The 19619-nt window shown below is 43.5% G+C and overlaps 1 protein-coding gene across 2 annotated transcripts; it reads right to left on the reverse strand.

The window, feature by feature from the left end:
• Window positions 1-1077: 1077 nt before the first annotated feature.
• LOC136044676 (gap junction beta-6 protein) lies at window positions 1078-10592 on the reverse strand. Of its 2 annotated transcripts, none has more exons than XM_065730085.1 (2): window positions 10483-10574; window positions 1078-2874 (listed from the first exon to the last, which is right to left on the reverse strand). In XM_065730085.1, the coding sequence occupies exon 2, from the start codon at window positions 2850-2852 to the stop codon at window positions 2061-2063; it is 792 nt and encodes a 263-aa protein (XP_065586157.1). In that variant the 5' UTR covers window positions 2853-2874; window positions 10483-10574; the 3' UTR covers window positions 1078-2060. The 2 variants fall into 2 exon arrangements, 1 of the variants encoding a protein (XP_065586157.1); XR_010621840.1 differs by lacking the exon at window positions 1078-2874 and adding an exon at window positions 10220-10283 and having other exon boundaries at window positions 10483-10592.
• Window positions 10593-19619: the final 9027 nt, after the last annotated feature.

The following is a 19619-nucleotide window of genomic DNA, read 5'->3' on the forward strand; positions in this document are numbered from 1 at the left end:
TCAGCATAGTGTGAAGCCTGAACTCTATCTTTGTTCTTTAAAGGAAAGGGGGGGGGGGGGAAGGAATTTGCTGGGCAGGGGTGGTATGAGGCACTGCCCAAGCCTTGAACTCACCTTTTGTAAAGAAACAGAGCCATTGAAGTAAATAGGTTTAGACCATTGTCCCAGGCGTGCATGGAACACGTGCTGCTTGAAGAAACCACGAGGCCATGAGCGACGATACAATCCACGCAGACAAAGTTTCATGCCCACTGTCTTCCCCCTCTAGCTTGCTGGCAAACATATCCAGAAGACTATCAGTAATCTCTAATCATTATTTATGAGAAGAACTTACCGTGAAGGCAGGGAAGTTGAGGATTATGCCAGTAGAAGAGAATGAGCAACCAAAATCCATTCAAAATCCATTATCTGAGGACAGAGCTGACTCCAGCTGTTTTCCTCTCTCCGTTGCTTGGCCCTGCACCCTCTCAGGATGTAGGAGCCTATTGAGTTCTACATACAGCAGTAACAAACTTGAAGCCATTTATAGTATGGACGCATGCACACAAAGTAAAAGACTGGTGTGACAGAAGGAAAACAATGTATAAATCATCTTCAGCTTTAAGTGCAGCCTCTGCTCCTAATGACACATGTACCAGCGCTTTGAAAAAGCAGCTCTGCAACACAGAAGCAGTGAGGTTAATTCACTCACACTATTATACAAAAAAAAAAAAAAAGCTACTCTGAGGATAGTGCACTCGTGGCAGACTCTTGTGAAAAGTGAGATGCAAAACAGAAGTGCACACAGGACAGTATAATTAGAGCCCTCTACCATACCCACCTCTTTGACATTTCAGGATTCCTTGCTTTCAACAGCATACCCATCCCAAAACCCCATCCTTGTGAGCAGACAAGTTATGTGTGCACCCCATTATGCAGGGCAACAGAGTGAGGGTATCACTGCCCTGGGTGGGAACAAGCAGTATACAAACCATGCACATGTCAGATGCAGAGTCCCTGCTCAAAAGCAACCTTTCATAAGCACTTGTCCTGCTTAAGCTCTCACTACCCCTCACATATAAACTCTTACTTCATTGATAAAGTTTAAAATGTTTGCCTTTTATTCAGAAGACTTTCTCCATTTCCAGTGTTAAAGATACTTCCCCATGTCTTCTAAAACAAAGAGCCCCTAGTTTCATAACAGCACCGGTCTACCGCAGAAAAAAAAAGACAAAACCAAAAGGTTCAGAGATGTGTTATAGCATAAAGGAACAAATACAGCAAATACATTAGACAAATAAACATGAGCTATGTGGTGTATTTACATAAAATTAAGTTCCTATAAAATCAGCAGCATGCAATGACAAGATTAATAACAATACTTATACCAGGTCTGCTAGTTGTTAAAAGCCAGTCTACTTGGACTGCATCCATATTGCTGTGCTGCTTTTAGGCACAGCTCTGCACACAGATGCTGGCTGCCCGATACCCACCGCAGCAAGGGAGATGCAGGTGCCTCAGGCTTCTTGTTCAGACTCAAGCAGTGCTTGCAAAGCTGTGAAGATGTGCCTACTGCTATTCCCTCTCTATGAATATGGCATTGCAGGGTTCATCTGCATACACCTACTTAAATAAAGCACAGAGTCACTTGCTGACTGTAACACCTTAAGTAACATGGAATCTTAGATTTTTACAAAAATATTTAAATTTTCTGGTCACAATTAAAAACTAACTCTATTACAAAACATTTTGAAACATTAGCGTGTCTAGCTTGGAAAGGCTTTTGTTCTTATTGCTGCTGCATAGCATTTTCAGGAAGTATGTCAGCATGAAGGCACTAGTGCATTGGTCATAGTCAACTTGTAAGGATATCCATAGGAAAATGCACTTTCCTATTAAATCCTCATAACTTTCACATGTTTAAGCTGCCTTTTTTTCCCCAACAGGAGCGTAATTGACACCTGTCACTACATAGCTAAATGTCCCCCAACATAAGCTGTTTAGTATAACAAATTTTACTTGCAGCCTTTAGACAAAAAACATTCACTCCAAAAAGAGTGAATACCAGCACTGACACCACTTTAGCTACTTGTGAATCCTATAACTGTGTTCTGACAGCTATCAGATATTAACTCATTCATTTCATTTTGTTTGGTTTCTTCTTTATTCTCATGGTTGGGGTGTTGCTTCTGGTTCCCAGCTTTTCTAGACCTTCTGAGAAAAAATTTTGTCAGTAAATAACATAATTCAGCTACATTTAAAAGAATGCAAATACTGGACACAGCAATCATGAAAATCGTGAACACTGTCTTTTCAGTAGGCCGAGAAACAAAGCAGTCCACTGTGTTGGGGCAGGGCCAAGCACTACATTTCATTAAGCGAGGCATTCGGAAGCCATCATACATGAAATAAAACGCATACATGAATACTGCTTCAAAGACCAATCTGAAGAAGATGCTGCAAGTGTACGTCCACCACAAGGTGCCCTCAATACGAAACCTCTGGCTTCTGATTTCTTCAATGTCTTTATACTCGCATTTCTGGTCTCCCTTTCTGAACTGCCTTTTCTTCTCGTGCCTCCTGTAAGCCACGTGCATGGCCACCAGCAGAGCAGGGGTGGAAACGAAGATCAGCTGCAGGGCCCAGAGTCTGATGTGAGAGATGGGGAAAAAGTGATCATAGCAAACATTCTTGCAACCAGGTTGCAGAGTGTTGCAGATAAAGTCATCTTGTTCATCTCCCCAGACTCTCTCTGCAGCCACCACCAGGATCATGATACGGAAGATGAACAGGACCGTGAGCCATATCTTCCCAATGCTGGTGGAGTGTTTATTTACACCTCCTAAGATGGTCTGCAGAGCTCCCCAATCCATTGCCTCGCTTTAAAAATATGACCTAAGACAAAACAAAAAGATTAATCAGGATGGGAAACAAGCACTATTCAGCATACAGTAAAAAACAAAGGTAACGCTGTAAACATAATTGCAGTACATTCATTGGCTGTGGTAACATCTTGTTCACACAGTGGTCTGATCCAAAAGCAGTCAAGGTGACACAGTAACCACTTATCAGCAGGTCACATTTTGTTACTTGATTACACAAAGCAAATTGCTTGACTGCTAGGTGCACCGGGCAACTGGAAGTTCCTATCCATATCGGCAGAAAAAGTAGGCAAGGGAAACCAATGAAAAAAGGACCTTATTTCAAAACCACAATTTCTAGAAGCTTTAGTCATAAGAACAAAGAACTGAAGATGATATCAACAGTCAAAAGTGAGGTAGGTGTTATGGTGAAATGTAACCAGAATGAGAGATTCCTCAGAGCCTCTGGAATTCTCAAGGTAAACAACAAAAAGCTGGTGGTGAGGTGCAAGCCCTATTATAATGTTACAGAAAACCAAAGCCACTGAAAAAGAAAGTCTGTATGGCCATTTAGTTACTATATTTGAGGGAAAAAAATAGCTAAACTCATTAGGAAATTAAGATGAGTTTGCCCATTTTTACTTAGTACAGCATTAACAACATTTTCATGAGTACCTTATTCCAGCAGGAAGTCAGACCTCGAGGAGCTGCTGTGGAAGCTCTGTACCCTACATGAGGTGTACACAACCTGCCTAAGGAAGTTTTAAGGATGCAGATGTATGGCTCTCTCCATTGTTCCTGAAGAAAATTCCACAATTTCATGAGGGAATGGAGGGGAAAATCTTGTCACTATTTATTTTCCTATCCTGTTTAAAATCAGAACTGTGAGGTTCATCCAAAATTGTGTTTCTCTCCACTAACTACAGAAGACACTGTATGGTACTTAGCCAGATGCAGGACATATTTCCATGCTCACCCAGCTGACCTTGTAAGGCAGAATACATTACTCCCCAAACAAGGGAGGTTTCAGAAGCCATGAGAAAGTCAAAGTCAGCATTTGAAGAGCTCAGACAGGACAATGGGAGTGCAGAGACTCTTCAATAGAAATAGCACTTCTAGTAGTTGAGAGTCAAAGCATAACGACTGTAAAGGTAAAATCCTTTCATTTGTTGTCTGCCCAATACCACTCCAGAAACACTGCAGCTGTTTGTGGAAGCTCTTTATGCAGACAGCATAAAGAGGCATTTCACACCCCCTACTCCCTTCAGATCTGAGAGGTAATTTGCATGTTCTGTTTGCAATGTTTGTAATGTGCAGGTTCTGTTTGCAGAAAGCATGTTTTACCAGGTCATCTTTGCTGTCTCTGTGGGGTTACTTCAGGAGTTAAAGACTGTGTGTGTGTGTGTTGGGAGGGGGGGGGGGGGGGGGGGGAAGAAGGGGAAGGTGAGTGAAGGGAGGGGAAGGACAAGATTTTATTGAGGTTGTTAGAAACCTCTCCTAATTCTGACACTTCTTTGAAACATAGTGTGGCATATTACCTCAGCATCTGTCTGAAAAGCTCTGGAAGCAGAGCTACCTTCCTACCACGTTTTGTTGGTTTTCCTCTCAAACACAAACTATATATTTCATCAGCACATGGATATAGAAAAAGTCTCTGCAGGTTAACATGTGAGAGCACAGGAAAGACTCTGAACACCATAGATAAGTACAAAACAGTAATTTTAAAGTTTTGTCTCTATCCCTATTTTTGCCATCTTATTTTAAACTAATTAGATCAGTTTGGGTTTTTTTGTCACAGAATTTGTTTTGGAAATCTCCATATAGTCAAACTGAGGCAGAGAAAGACTTATTGCTTTACTACTGATATTCTTACTCATGTCCCTTTACTATTACACACATTGCAACTATAGAACTAACAATGTGACAGCTCAGCACTGATTAGAAATACCTACACACACCACAGTTATAAGTCCTGTGGAGGGCAGTTACCACATGCACCACATGTATCATTCACCCACTCTTTAAATCTAGCATTTCTTCTGCCACTGTTCCCCCTGCAGTCAGCCCTCTCCACAAATATGAAAGGCTGAGAGGGAGGAACTGCATACTCCCTTCCCAAGAACTTGCTTCCATGTGCAATTGCACCTTCCCATCTTCCTGAGCAGAGGAGATTCCAAAATATAAGTGCCTCAGGGTGTACTTCAAGGATATCACGTTGTTAGTGGCAAAGCTATATACAGACTCCTCCCCACCACTTCTTGCTCCCAAGGTCCCTTTGCAGTTCTCCATCTCCTGCAGCACTGTGAGGGTACATCATAACCCAGAACACACAACTGGTTTGTTCAGAAGTTACTCCCAGTATTGGTACACTGTTTTCTCCAACTGGACCCATTTCATCAATCTGCTTTAGCACACAGCTCCACAAACCATTTGGAAAGCATGGCATTTTAAAACAAGCTGCACATTGCAAAGCATCAGAATGAGCAGCCAGAGAAGAAAAGCCCTTAGCAGGGATGGTTCGATATATTGTTAAGCTACACCATTCATCTGACTGTTCCATCTCCATTGAGAACATATTATGTTTCAACTCTATCAAAAGCATGTCTGTATCTGGATGCAGGCAGAAAAAGGCACTACAGTTTGGAGAGGCAGCCAATCCTAATAGGACTTGATGGGCAAGTAAAACAGGACAGCCTCCCAGGGCCATATCCACTCCTTCCCAAAGACTTGACTTTCATATCTGCCCAAACCTTCCCCTCTTCATCATTCCCACCCACCTTCCAACTCCTCCAGCTATCTGTCCCACTCCTCCTGCCACAATCCTGCTCTTTCTGCTGCTTGCTGAGCTAGTCACCAACCTTTGCCCCCTCCTTGTTCTACCCTCATAGCCAGACCTGTTTTAATGCTGGCAGAAAGGCGTGTGACTTCTGAGGAATTCAGAAGATTGATATAAGCACTGATCATCAGATACTGCACCCAGTAAAGTTCTTGAAGAGCAGCACAGATGAGACTGTAGGGCCATATTAAAGTGTGCCAAATTCTATCTAAATACTCTGGCCTGGTGTTCCCTGACTTTAACATTAGATGTTCTAAACTTTGTTGCTGAGAGATAAAGGCAATTCAAAAACCACTGAAGTGCCCAGATGTCATTCAATAAATAGACCAAAGCAGACTGTGAGCCCTTCACACATCCAGACATCAAGTTTGGGCTACCTGTAGTGATGCAATACCTCATTTACTCCTAATTTACTCTGTAGTGATGTGATACCTCATTTACTCCTAATTTACAAAACCTAGGATGCTTACTCCCAATTGCAGGTTATCTTTCTTTCAAATACTTGTTTTCCAGACCTTCTTACTAGGAAGTAAAATATTAACTGTCTGTCTGAACAAAGGTGACAAAAGCAGGAAAGCTACTTCCCTTTGACAGCTGCTAACTCTCACAGATAATTGAGTGAGACAACCTACCTAAATGCACACAAATCACAGCATATAGTTTACTCATCCCAGAAGTAAAGCACTGGACAAGAATATGGACAAGAATAAGTTAAGAAATGAAAGCCTAGGTGAAATCAGGACCAAAAAAAAGTGTACAGTGGGAATAGTGGCTGAAGATAAAGGAGGAAGGTGAGAAGAACAGGAGATAAGCCAGTAAAGCTGAGTAGCTAAGCATTTTGAATGCATCTTAACATGAGACTTAGTTAATTTTAAGTACTACAGTTCACCAAATAAATAAATGATTCCATTCTGCTATTGACTGAACCTTCTGCTCCTCCATCTGAGAAATCAGAGGAGCAGGACAGCACAGCACAGCTCTTACAGTAGGAGATAAAAATGGTCCTAAGAGCTGGTAGTGTGGGAAACGGTCCTGCATGACCACACAACACATGGAGAAGCACACAAGTGTTCATCCCACAGTGGACTCAGGCACCATTAGAAGGTGGGACAGCAAGACAAATACAGCTTACCTATTTCTGCAGCTCTCCAGATACTGGGCAGGTTCTGAGCCCTACACTGCCATGACTGCTTACTGCTTAAACTAGTTCCTGCCAGCCTGCATTAAACAACCATCACAGCACTCTGTGTGCACCACTAAAATCCCCACACATCACACCATCACAAAGCTCTTCAGGCACAGAACTACTTCAACATTGTAAGCTCTGGTAAGGACTGTTATACCAGATAATCATTAGTCAATGGTTAAATCCATGGCTTCATCAGACTACAGAGCGCAAAGGTAGAAACAACATTAACTGCATTTCTCACATACACAGTGAAGCTTACTGCAGTAAGATATTAATAAGGCAAAAAAAGTTCCTACAGTGCTTCTAACATGACATCTAGGAGTTCCAGTCAGGAAGTGGTCCACAGCATGTATAAATTCAAAGACTACACACCCCTCAGAGCTACAGACATTATACCAATTCTTTATTCTAAGGGAATCAAACAGAAATGCAGAGGTTCTTCACAGCATTCCTATCAGAATTTCAGTGTAGGGTACCAGGAGTCCAGAGTGCACTCCACCACTTGCAGTAGTACCTCTAAATACTGGTATAAGATCAGCAGTGAAGACAGATGGCAATTCCTCCAACCTAGGAATACATTAGCTGAGATAATCTTTAAGCAAAAAAAATACTGGTCCTGATCAGAGCTGGGGATAAAGGAGGAACTAAGAAGCCTGGGAGTGGCAATTTCAATGCAGAACAGTATTGTCAGGATGGAGTCCAGGAAGTTTCTTATAAATACATAAGAGATCAACATCTTCCAAATACAGCATCCCTTCTCCTCAGCAGGAACGGCAGGTACACCGGCTACAGCACTTAGTTGCTATCTCTCCTGGTCTATCTACTTAATTTTAAGCCTACTCCATACCTTAGTTTCACAGACATTAACTGGGATAGCAAAATCTCACTTTCAGAACAGGGTTGTTCTGAAGTGCTCTTCAACAACTGGAGAATTCAGAGATTCATACTCCATTATCAGTGGACCAAAACAGGCAAGCACTAGTTCAAAGTTTAAGTACAAAGCTTAAATTGAACTATTCAGGACACTTGTTACTTAAGAGAACACAGCTCCTCCCATTACGACAGCTGCAGTGTAGAGTTCACACCGTAAGATGTGGCTTTGAACTCTGACTTTGGGAAACTGAAATCCTTTCATTTTACTACGATAGTAAGCTTCCAGCTATTTTTATTTTTAATTTTACTGCAGCATATTAAAAACAGGAGTGTTCCGACTGCATGCTCCTTCAAGGATCAGCAGCTCTTCTAAGAAGTTGAATGTGGATCAAAAGATCAGTTTAACAATCCCAAAAGCCCATGCAGCTCTCAAGCTTTGTTCTGAGCACCTATCTCCACATCAGAGTGGAAACCAGAGAGCAACAGAGGAGCCAAGACAGATAGGAGTTACAGTATATCTGATTTGACTCAAGAACAGGCCAAGACTAATCAGGAACAGGAAACCTCTGACAGTTGCAGGTCTGAACACAGCAAGCATTGTGTTTTCTTCAACTCAAGTTTATGGCAACGGGAAACATTCTTTGATCTAAGCTTTTTTTTTTTTTAAACACTTTAAAACAAACTATTACAACCCAATATGCATGAAGTTTATTGAAAACATATGCTAAGTAAATAACAAGAGCATTGAGGATTCAGCCCCACACTGACCCCATTACAACTGCACCACGTTCATGCCCTTACAGACTTCCAAGCCATTTTCCAAGCAGGTTTGGAAATATCCATGGTTATTTCACTAGCCCACAAATGGAAATGGAGAATTACCATCCTCCAGAACACCTCTGCAGGAAATTTACTCCAGTTGTGGAAAACAAGACATCAGAAAAGTTGGTCATGCTTGAAGGTGTAACAAGACAGAATTTCTTCTAGAATTTGCCCCCTCAGCCATTCTTGAAGGAAAGGTTTACAGGGGGAGGGGGGGGAGGGAGAAAAAAGAGTACTTAAAAGCCCCTGCTTTGAAAGGGATTAAGTTCTTGAGGACTATTTCTCCACGGATGCAAGTGTCCTAATACCCAAATTCTAAATAGAGAATCACTTGCACTTCGCACTGCCCCCAGACACAAAAGTAGCAGTACTATTTGTATGGGTTTGTAGAAGACAACAACAAAAATCACCAGGTCTGGGCATATGCCCATATTCACTCTATAGATTCACTATGTGTTCCTTGAAATACACCCACTCCCACCTCAAGACAATATTTCTGACTGGCAGGTCAGAAATTCCTCAGAGCGGACTTGTACCCTTATAGAAATGCTATGACTTGATAGTGAAAAGCAGCTTTTTCTTCTTTTTCTTCCATCTTATTAAAGATAAAAAAAGAACTTTTTATTTTTAAAAGCATCAGTGGCAGGAAGAGCTACATATGAGATTTGAAAAAGTATTAAAGGGAAGTTAAAAACAATATAACTAATTGCTGCATTTCTGATTTCTATGTATTCCTATTGTTTTGACAGCACTTTCTCTCCTCATATGTCATCACTTCAGATTTACCTCTATCAAAAACAGTGCTTAGCCAGACAAGAGTCAGGTATCCAGTCAGATAAGCCATCAATCATCACTAATAGCAATTAAGAGCTGTGAGGAGCAGAACAAGGAAAAAAAACCTGAAGAAAAACAAAAATTAAATCCTTGCTCCTGTTTATTGAAGTTTGAGACCTTTTGTTTCCCCTGTTCACATGAATAACAAGAAGCACCATTTGTAAAGTGACCATTTTGATGAGAGGAGCCATGTGAATCCATGCAATAACTTTTAGTAGTAACTTAATGTTTACTTCAGAGTGCTACTATTTTCCTAGATACTGAGGCATTCTACTGTATCTTTTTCACTTTTTGCACCAATTCAATGAGGCTGCCAAGGAGTCTCACTCGGGTTAGACTTCAAGGGATGTAAAACAACAAAGGCCCAAGTTGCTTCACTAGTTAGAAGGAAGTGGCCCTATCATGAAAAAATGGATTCTTCCAGAGGTGCATCACAAGCCATGCCTTTTTATTGCGCCATTTTAAGCTCTGTGACACTTAGTCCTTCTACCATCAGTTCCCAGACTGGCAGACCTGGGAACTGAAGTCCCTCAGGATGCACACTAGAGGAGCACGGCTCTGCAAACATACAGCAAACCCCATGTGGAAAAGTCACACTGCAATCCCGAGCCGACACACTGAAGCGCTTCCTTCAGCAAAAAGGAAGGGGAGCGGCAGGAGCCGTCCGGAGCAGCGCCGGGCTCTGACTCACGCCTCAGCTCCCATTCCCCTGTAGCTGTGAGGAATGCTTCCAGCCCGCGATGGCCGGACCTGTCAGTTTGCTGCGAGCTGTTTACCCCAGCGCAGCTCTCCGACCGCCCGTAGGTGTGCCGCGAATTACCTGCAAATTGCGGAAGCCTCTATTTCTCTCGGTGCCGCAGCTGCTCGGACGCTTCACATAACGCGCTCACTGGGAGAGAGCGGGGATTAAAAAGAAGAAGAGCTGTTAGGCACTGAATGGACAGTAATGACCGAGGAGATAAAGATCCGATAGGGCCGGGGCTCCGCGCTGCCCCGCACGCTGCGATGAGAAGCGAGACGGAGCTGATGGCGGGGCTACGTCCTGCCGCCGCCCGCTCGCTCTTTCTTACCCTTGCTCTCCTCCTTACCTGCTTCAGCGCTGCCGGGACCCCTTCGGGGCCAGCACCAGGGCTCAGTGGTGCGGTGCCAACAAAGCGGCCGACCCAAGACTCCCGGCCCGCAGCTTTAAGGTCCCTCCCCGTTCACCTGCCGCCGCTTTTAACCCGCCCCACGCCCGCCTCCACCCGCGCGGGGATCCTTCGGCGGAGCGCCCGGGGCGGAGCCGGGAGCGCCCATCCCCGGCGGGGCCCGGCTGTGTGGGGGCAATAGAGCCCGCGTTTAGGGGTCTCGCCCGTTCCCTGAGCTGCCTCTTCCATAGTCATCCCGCCTAGAGAGGCATCGAGAGCAGGACTGTGAGCAGAGGGGAAGAGGGCAGACGTGAAGACTAGAAAGGCCTGGGGTAGCGAGGGAAAATCTGTCAAAAAAAGAAAGGTGCTGGATGAATAGCGAGATAAGGCAGATGTGAGTTTTGTAGAGTAAATGTGTGCGTAGGGTAACAGGATCGTATGCTGTCTAATCCAACCAAGGTATTTGGAAGGCCCTGTCTTAGTGGTAGTTGTAAAGGAGCAATTGGCAAATGGAAGCAAAAAAAAAAAAAAAAAAAAAAAAAAAAAAAGCCAGTGGTGCTGGCTTTGTGAGTATCCTGAGGGCTCCCGGCAGCCTGCACACCTACTGCACCTCAGGTCCATATCCACACATGACCCACCTTGTACAGTGTTCTGTTTACAGTACAGCTGCTGGGGAAAAGCTTTGCTTCTGTAACCTTGGGGTTCAGAAATCTCTACCTGAAACCTTGAGTTCTTCTCTTGCATTGCACATATCTAATCAGATTGTTGCTAATGCTCTACCAAAATTTCTGAGGAGACACATGGCACAGCGGCAGCAGCACATCTCAGGGTTGGACATGTGTTCACACTTGCTGAGGGCACAGAGGGATGGATCAGGTTACAAACCCTTTCCAGCTAAATTCTTCTGCTCCTTATCTTCACTTTCCGGAATAAAAACAGTTCCAGTGAAAATCCTTGGCAGAAGTCAATGGCTTATTTGATTATCTAGCACAAGCAACTCAATCCTTGCATACAGTAGATAAGAAATTGCCATCAGCTCTGGTTTAAGTATTGCCCTCCATCTCATCTTTCATCCACCACTCCTCACAATGCTCCCTGCAACCTGCACATTAACACCACAGGCACATTCATGTTTGAGGGCATCTCTGTAGGTCTCTAGTCCAGTCTGCTCCCAGCAGGCCCGGTGCTCCTCTCAGACCACACAGCACCCACACCCCATCCATAGGAGATGCAGACAGAGCCATGTCACAGCACAGCTGCAAGGCCCAGGATGTGCAGTGCTGAGCCAGATGGGCAGTAAATACCTGAGGCCTGAGTCTTCCTGGCTCACTGACTTCCGTGGGAGTTGCACTGGGGTGTGTTCAGGGTTCATGCGCACAGTGTGATTCAGGAAGGGAGGAGGCTCAGTCAGCCATGCTTTGCTAAAGGGAGCCTACCTCCTTATGGGAGAAGAGCTTTGGAGGAGACATCGGGGACCTGTGAGACATTGAGGCCCCAGAGCGTGTTCAAAGAAGGGCAACCAAGCTGGTGAGGGGTCTGGAGCACAGACCTTATGAGAAGCGGCTGAGGGAGCTGGGATTGTTCAGTCTGGAGAAGAGGAGGCTCAGGGGAGACCTCATTGCTCTCTATAGCTATCTGTGGGGAGGTTGTAGTGAGCTGGGAGTTGGCCTCTCATGTGGCTAGTGATAGGACTAGAGGGAATGGCTTCAAGCTGTGCCAGGGGAGATTCAGGCTGGATATTAGGAAATACTTATTCTCTGAAAGAGTGGTCAGGCGCTGGAATGGGCTGCCCAGGGAGCTGGTGGAGTCACTGACCCTGGAGGTGTTCAAGGTACATTCAGACATTGTGTTGAGGGACATGGTTTAGTGAGAGCTAAATGGTAATGGGTGAATGGTTGGACTGGATGATCTTACAGGTCTTTTCCAACCTTGGTGATTCTGTGATCCCCTTGCCAAGTTCCAGCTCAACTCGGTGACCTTGAGAAAGCCATACCTGTGCTCTTTCTGTCATTCCCAGGTCAAAAAACTTCCAGCTGAACATTGGGTATATTTAGCTGCAGAGAGGATTTTGAGCTTGCACTGTTTTGCAAGTCTGCATTGGCTGCCAAAAAAAGTTATTTTACAGTGAGAGAAATATGATGAGGAACTTGAAGAGTCAAGACTGTTTCTCACTGCGCAGTTACCTGCAGGAGAGGAGCCATGAGCTGGGGCAGAGCAGACCTCTCCTGGCTGCCCCCAGGGGATGCTGCCCTCCCCTGCCAACACCAGAACTTAATTCCGGAGCAGAAACCCACATCTATGGCAGGAAAAGACAACTTCTTCTTTGATGTTCTGCTCTGCCAAAAGGACATAGTTCTAAAGTGGATCTCTGACTGTATGGGTGCCTGGGGAGCCAGGGACCAGCTCTGCTCCCCCAGGCCTTTTTTCATCTTCCCATGTGCTTACTCACAGTGCCAAATGCTGCCTCTCCAACCTGGTAATGCCAACATGCTGTTGAGTTGTAAATAATGATGCCGGGGCTGCAAGATGTGTGCAAGAGGTATTTAACTGCTGGAATTTAAGGAATACTAAAAAGTTTTCCTAGTTTGAATCTTCACATCTTCTCTTTAATTATGAAAAAAAAGTTTAAATGTATTTAGTTATTGTCCACTTATTAGAATTAAATTGTATTTGTCACTTCACAGATGAGAAATGTTTTAGTAAAAGCATGGCTTGATAAACCTGTGAAATAAATACATATAAATTCTCTACTTAATTTTTAAGTTAAAAGGAAGAAGATAGAAATCATGTATTACTGACATGTAATCAAGGAGGGAAAATAAAGCTAGAGGGCTCAGACATTCTATGCCAAAGGATAAAAAAATCACCAGGATATTTCTTTTCTGTTTCCCCAAGCAGTTTGCTGTTCAGAATTTGCAGTGAGCACTGGAAGTAGGAGTTTTTCCTACCAATACCTTTCTGGTTCCCCTCCGAGCCTTCACATCTCCAGTTACACTTTTGCAGCCTTCTGCAATGTTACAGCCATTCAGAGGGAGGGGGAAACAGAAGTAACTCAAATATTTCAGTGTGAAAGTGCCTTGCAGGTACACCTCAAAGTGCGTGCTCTCCTGTGGCACATTTTATTAGGGAACAACAGGCTGATAACATATCTGGAGTCTTGAATCCAGCACTGTCCCTGTTGTACACTGATCAGGAACCTGCTCTTTTTCACCATTTATTTGCAATTTAATTTACTGGCAGATATTCACATAGGTATTATATTAGCCCTGATTTACATGGACTCTGAATTTCCCAAGGCCTCATCTATTCAGAAATTAAACCCAAAGAGTCACTTCCTTTCCAATGTAATTACTCTAGTGACGCTGTGTAATATCATAAAGGTTGCCTATGTTATATAGCTGCTCATGAAACCACTGCAGCTCCTCAAGCATTTGGACTGTCCAAAGTGCTTAAGTCCTTCTCCTGCCAGCACAGACCTCACAGGTACTTTTTCAGAGCCGTTAGGATTACACTCTCTTTGAATAATGGTGCAAATAACCATCAACCATCTCTTTTTCTCCTCTGATTTTTCTCACTAATGTGTCCTTCCCTCTTATTATCAGTTTACCAATGTTTATGAAATATCCCAGTACACATAGTGGAATGGGTACTTTATTGTAGAGAGACCAGTGAAAGGGGATAGAAATGGTTCCTAGCGATGCCAGTACATGAACAGCTTGACTGAGGCCAATCTGCATCATTTGTGCCTCAAAATGGATAAGCACAGCTGCTCTAGTACAAGTGCCCTAACAGCCATGCCCATCGCTGGAAAGCACATCTGCTGTGCACCCTGGGTAGGCCAGCCTAAAATCACCAGTAGACACCCACCTCTTAGGTGCTTCCTTAAGCTGACAGCTCCGGATATCCAGCATCACCCGAATTTGAAAGGCAGGGCTTTCTCCATCCTTAGCAGCCCAGTAATTTTCTCAGTGCTAATTTGGAAGCTGACAGCTTCTATCTCCCCACCTGTTTGGGTCATTACAAACATTTCATCAGACCAGCTTTACACTGCCATGTCCTTCACTCACACTAGGCAGGGGGACACAAGAAGGGCTGTCAGCCACGATGCTCAGTCTCTGCTGTGGTGTTTCTCCTGAAGCAGGCACTGCAGTCATTCCCCCTGCTCCCATGACTGCTAGCCCTGGCTCCAGATGTACCTTGGCAGCTTCCAGCTGATTTAATCAGTTCGTTGTTCCCTGGTTTGATGTAATAAGTTCATTGTTCCTCAGTTCAACTTAATTGAGTCATTGTTACCCGATTTAACCGACTGATTGCTGCCTGACTTGATTTAATTAATTATCACCTGATTTGCTGAATAAGCAAACTCTTTATGCTGGCTTCCTGCATGGCTCACTGCTCGTAGCCCATACTATCTCTTCTCCTTCCCCTGTGCTAGCCCACTCTTCTTCTGGTACCTGATCTTTTGCCACAGCCTCTGTTCCCTTTCTGCTTCTCCATTTTCTCCCTGTAGATTTTCCTCAGCCCAAAGAGATCATCCTCTAATACTCCCCATCCTTCTCCTCTGTTTTTTTCCTGGCTTTAGCCCTGGACTGCCTCCAGTATTCTTCCTCTTGCCACTTTGTTCCACAGGAACCTTCTCTGTTGCACCTAATCATTAAATCATTAAGGTTGGAGAAGTCCTTTCAGACCATCTAGTTCAGCTGTCCACCTATCACCAAAACCATGTCCCTAAGTACTACACCTTCTCTATCCTTAAATACCTCCAGGGACAGTGACTCTACCACTTTCCTGGGCAGCCTGTGCCAAGGTCTCATCACTCTTTCTATTTTTTCCTGTAAAGCTGTTCCAGATCTTCCCCAAAGACCTTGCAATTTGATTGTTTCCTGCATCATAGGAATGCTCTTTCTGTAGTAAATTTCTATTTTTGTATCCTTTCCTGCCTAGCAGTCTTATTCAGTAGCAGCACTTGTCCAGTGGTCTCCTTCACTTCAACCAGCTGCCAGCACAGGGCTTTCCCTTCCTTTAAGGAATCTCCTAGAAGCTTTCCCTCTTGCTGCCAGCTCCCTGGCAACCAACGTCCAGGTTCTTTTTCTTGCTTCCTTCCCTGGCCTGGATTTATTCACTTTTTTTGAGATTTCTATGTCCATTGCAACTGCCCCTTATCTCTGTTACCTATTCAGTCACACTATAGTTTTCACCTAACATGTTCTTCTGATGGTGGTTCAGGTTTCTCTCTGACCCTTCACTCTCCGGCCCTCACTTCATTCCGTGGTCTCCCAGATCTACCTGGCTTATCCCAATGTGTGCCTCTCTGCGTCCACTCAGCAGAAAAATTAGGTATGGGTATTTCTTGCCCTGTTTTGTTCTCTATTCTGCTCCACTCTTCATCCAACATCCATGCAAGGAGTAAACACATGCTTTTGCAAGCAGGGCTGCTTTTTTCGAAGTAGGTGTGTCCAGCTGTAAGTCTGGTTTACAGCGATGATCATTGTGAGTCCAGGCTTCTCCTTGGCCACCTCAATTCAGTTTGAGCAGGTTAAGTCAGCTCTGCCCATGCCGTCAGCCTAGTTCATACAACATTCTGTGTGAGCACACATCCCAACTGGCTTTGCACTGATAAGCCCCTCAGGCCACATCACTCCTTCTGGCTTGTGTTCACTCTTTGTATTTACCCATTTTCTCTTTTTTCTTTCCCTCTTAAGAACCTTGGAAGAAAGTCCAGGAGGGTCTGCTTGTCTGTACCCAATCTCTCAGTGGCAAAACTGTTTCTGTATTACCAGAAACAGATTTGGGATGGGTTACCCATCCTTCTTCTGTGTTTGTTTTTTTTTTGTTTTTTTTTTTTTTTTGTTTTTTGTTTGTTTGTTTCACTAACGTGCCAATGTTTTCTTCAAAAAAGAAACTCATTGTCTGCAAAGACACCCCTCCAGCCCTTTCTTCTTACACTTCACTCTAGCCTGCAGACCTCTGCTCATCCTACACCACGTGGCTGATGTTCTTCAGTTTCAATTGCAGAGAATTAACGTGTCTCTGGGTTGCTTTGCATGTGTGCCAAAGCCATTGCATTCCTAGGTTTTTGTTCTGACCCCTCTGATCTTCAGATGCTGAACTCCCTTGATGTCAGTTAGCCAGGAACCCTGGATGATGCTTTGGGACAGCTGGGTCTTTGGCAAATGAGCCACTCAAGCTTTATTTTCAGCAAAAGAATACATCTCTTTGTTTCCTTCAGATACAAATTCACTTGGGTTGATTTCTTTTTACTGTAGGCTCGTACAGAGGAATACAACTCTCCAAGGGAGAACCCAGCATGGTAGACAAGGTAGGACACACAAACTCTGTGTACTCTTGTTAATGCAACCCACTCACATCCCTGCTGCTCTAACGTTCATTCTCTCCCCTGTATACGTGAAACACTCTGAATTTATCTTTGCAGGTCCTCCTGTTATGGGCTTCAGCCCATTTGCTTAATTTACAAAGGTCGTCTGGCTTGCCAGAAGATACAGATACTGGCAATCCTTCTCCCATTACTAGTACATATAGGTATGACACCCAGCCCTGTTCTCATAAAAGGTACTGCCAAATCAATCACAAAATGTTATGAGAACAGGACTGGGCACAGTCACTTACTTTCATCGATCGTGATGATAATTAAAATAGCGTTAAAATGAGCTCTAAAGTTAGCGGGTGTCAGATTCTTCTTGACATATTCCAAATCGGTAAGGCATCTTTCTAGTAGTGATTCCATTAAAAATCATCACTTGACTGAGCTGAAACATGTAAAAGATGGGTACTCTAGGCTTTTTGAGTATGGCACACACATTAAGGAAGACAGTGATTGGGACAGCTGCCCTTGAGTGCAGAGCCAGCCTTTCCACTTCTGTACCTGAAGTACTCCTGTGGCAAGAACAACATCTGCAGAGACAGCAACATAAAGAAAGTATTTATGGCCATTCATCTTTATTTGGTGTGAGGCATTTTGTCCTTTTCTAAAATGTTAATGGCAGCCTAAAGTTGTTCCCTTTCTCAGCCCCACCCTACACTTCAGAGACTTCTGTGTTTTGGGAAAACACTGATATGGGGCACTAAATGCTTCCATCAGAAATGAAAGATGAAGATAATCTGCAAGTCATTTCACTGAAGTGTTATCTGAGGTGTTCACTGTTATCATTGCATTGATGTTACTATCCTGATGTCAATACATTTTAATAAAGAGAAGGCAAGAGATAAAAAATTAACTACCAAACAAACAAACAAAACCTTCTACAAGATTACTTATGCAAGTGATTTTGTCTCAAACAGAAAAACAATCAAGTTCAGATGTAACTGCTCCAATGGATTCATATCCAAATTATTGCCTGCTTCTCGGTGACATGGTTCTCCCTTTTCCATGGATGGTGAGTGCAACTTGGAGAGGTCACTCTTTGACTTGAAAGAGTTGTGCTACCTCCCAAAACAGGCAGGCACAGTACCCTCAGCATGAACTGAGGTATGTATGGGATGCTGCTTCCCTGCACAATGTGTTGTGAGATAGTGGTGGTTGTACTACTGCAATGCAGTACTGGGGATACAGATAGGTAGGTAGCTGAGATTTTTTCCCTCATCTGGAAATCTGAAGGCTTATTTCTCTTTCTCTCTCTTTATCCTGTGCTTTCCCCTCCTTTCTATTTCAAATCACAGAACTGTAGCAAAGAACAACACTTTTCTCTAGATTGCCCTGATGGGGAGAGGATCACTGGGTGGGAGCTTCATGGCTCTCACCATGTCTCTTCATGGCTTCACCCCATTGCTCCAGGGCTATGGTGCTCATTAGCAGCAACATTTTTCACAATTTCCCTTTCCATCACAGCATCCTCTTGTATTTCCTTAGTAACATCCATTGAAGAAAATCTTTAAGAATGCAGGACACCCAGCATGACTACCCTTAGCTAACGTACATACAGCAAGTTGAAAAGGCCACATCCTATATGCATGACCTTAGATACGCATATTAACAAAGAAACCCATTCCTTCCACAATATATTCAGGAGTTGAATATTTTCCTCTTAAATCATGCTGGTAATTACCTTCTCTACCACAGAATACCCCTCATTTGGAAAGTATTCTTAGACCTGACTGAAATAGGGCCAGTTTCCAAGGGACAAGAGGGGCCTTGCTGGGGAGCTCTCTTAGAGGAAACATTTTTGGGGTTAGGCCAGGGTTTCTATATGGGTCACAGAAAACTAAATTAGCTTGATCTCACATTCCTTACACACGCACGCACATGAGTTTGCAAAAGCCAAGAAGCCACATCTAGATGTAGATAACAGAAGAATTTGGCCAAAGGAATTTAACCATTTGTGCCTGCTCCCATTTTACAGTCCTTAAGAGACATGAATTTGGGGAAAAAAAATGCAGTGTTATATAAACACATAGGCTGCCTATTTTCCCTACTGGCTTAGTCAGGCAGAGTAAATATGTATACCCCTCTATTTCGACCACTTCAGTTTCACTGTGTTCAGGAATACTGCAAAAAATTGTACTCTCTCTGAAGATCTGTCTTATTTCCTGTGCCATCACTATTTGCTATTTTATGTTTGCAACTGTTTTATGCAGGACAGATGCTGTGTGTATTAAATGTTAAATGTGAGTTGACGTGGGCTTGCATGATTTTGCCTCAGAGGCACAGCATGTGCAGGAACTTACAAAGTGCAAAGAAAGAGCCCCAGTGAGTTAGCCACACAGTTCTGGAGTCATTTAGCTCCTTCAAATATTTTGCTCTCTTCTTCCATGATTATTTCCTTTGCTATTTATAGAAATGACATGATTACTTGATCTCACTGCTTTCACATATGTTTTATACTTTTACATATATTACAGTCATGGAAGACCATCCTTCCTTTTGTTAAAAAGGATTGTTATATAGTGTATTTATAGATAGTCATAAGAACTTCAAATAGCATCTACTACCTTAACATTTTTACTTGGTTAATAACCATATCTAAGAAATATCACTCCTGACCCTCCTAGCAACTGATGCCAAACTTCAGATCTCCAGCTGGTTGTTTTCACTGCTGCCCCAGTGACCTAATGGTCTGGTTGATGTTTTTATATATCCACAA

Source organism: Cyrtonyx montezumae, unplaced genomic scaffold (assembly GCF_038088225.1).
Source record: "Cyrtonyx montezumae isolate F1298 unplaced genomic scaffold, pur_monq_1.0 scaffold_12, whole genome shotgun sequence".
NCBI classification, from domain to species: Eukaryota; Metazoa; Chordata; class Aves; order Galliformes; family Odontophoridae; genus Cyrtonyx; species Cyrtonyx montezumae.

What these genes read in the sequence shown, in the direction of transcription:
- LOC136044676 (XM_065730085.1), bottom strand. Translation starts at nt 2,852, where the DNA reads ATGGATTGGGGAGCTCTGCAGACCATCTTAGGAGGTGTAAATAAACAC.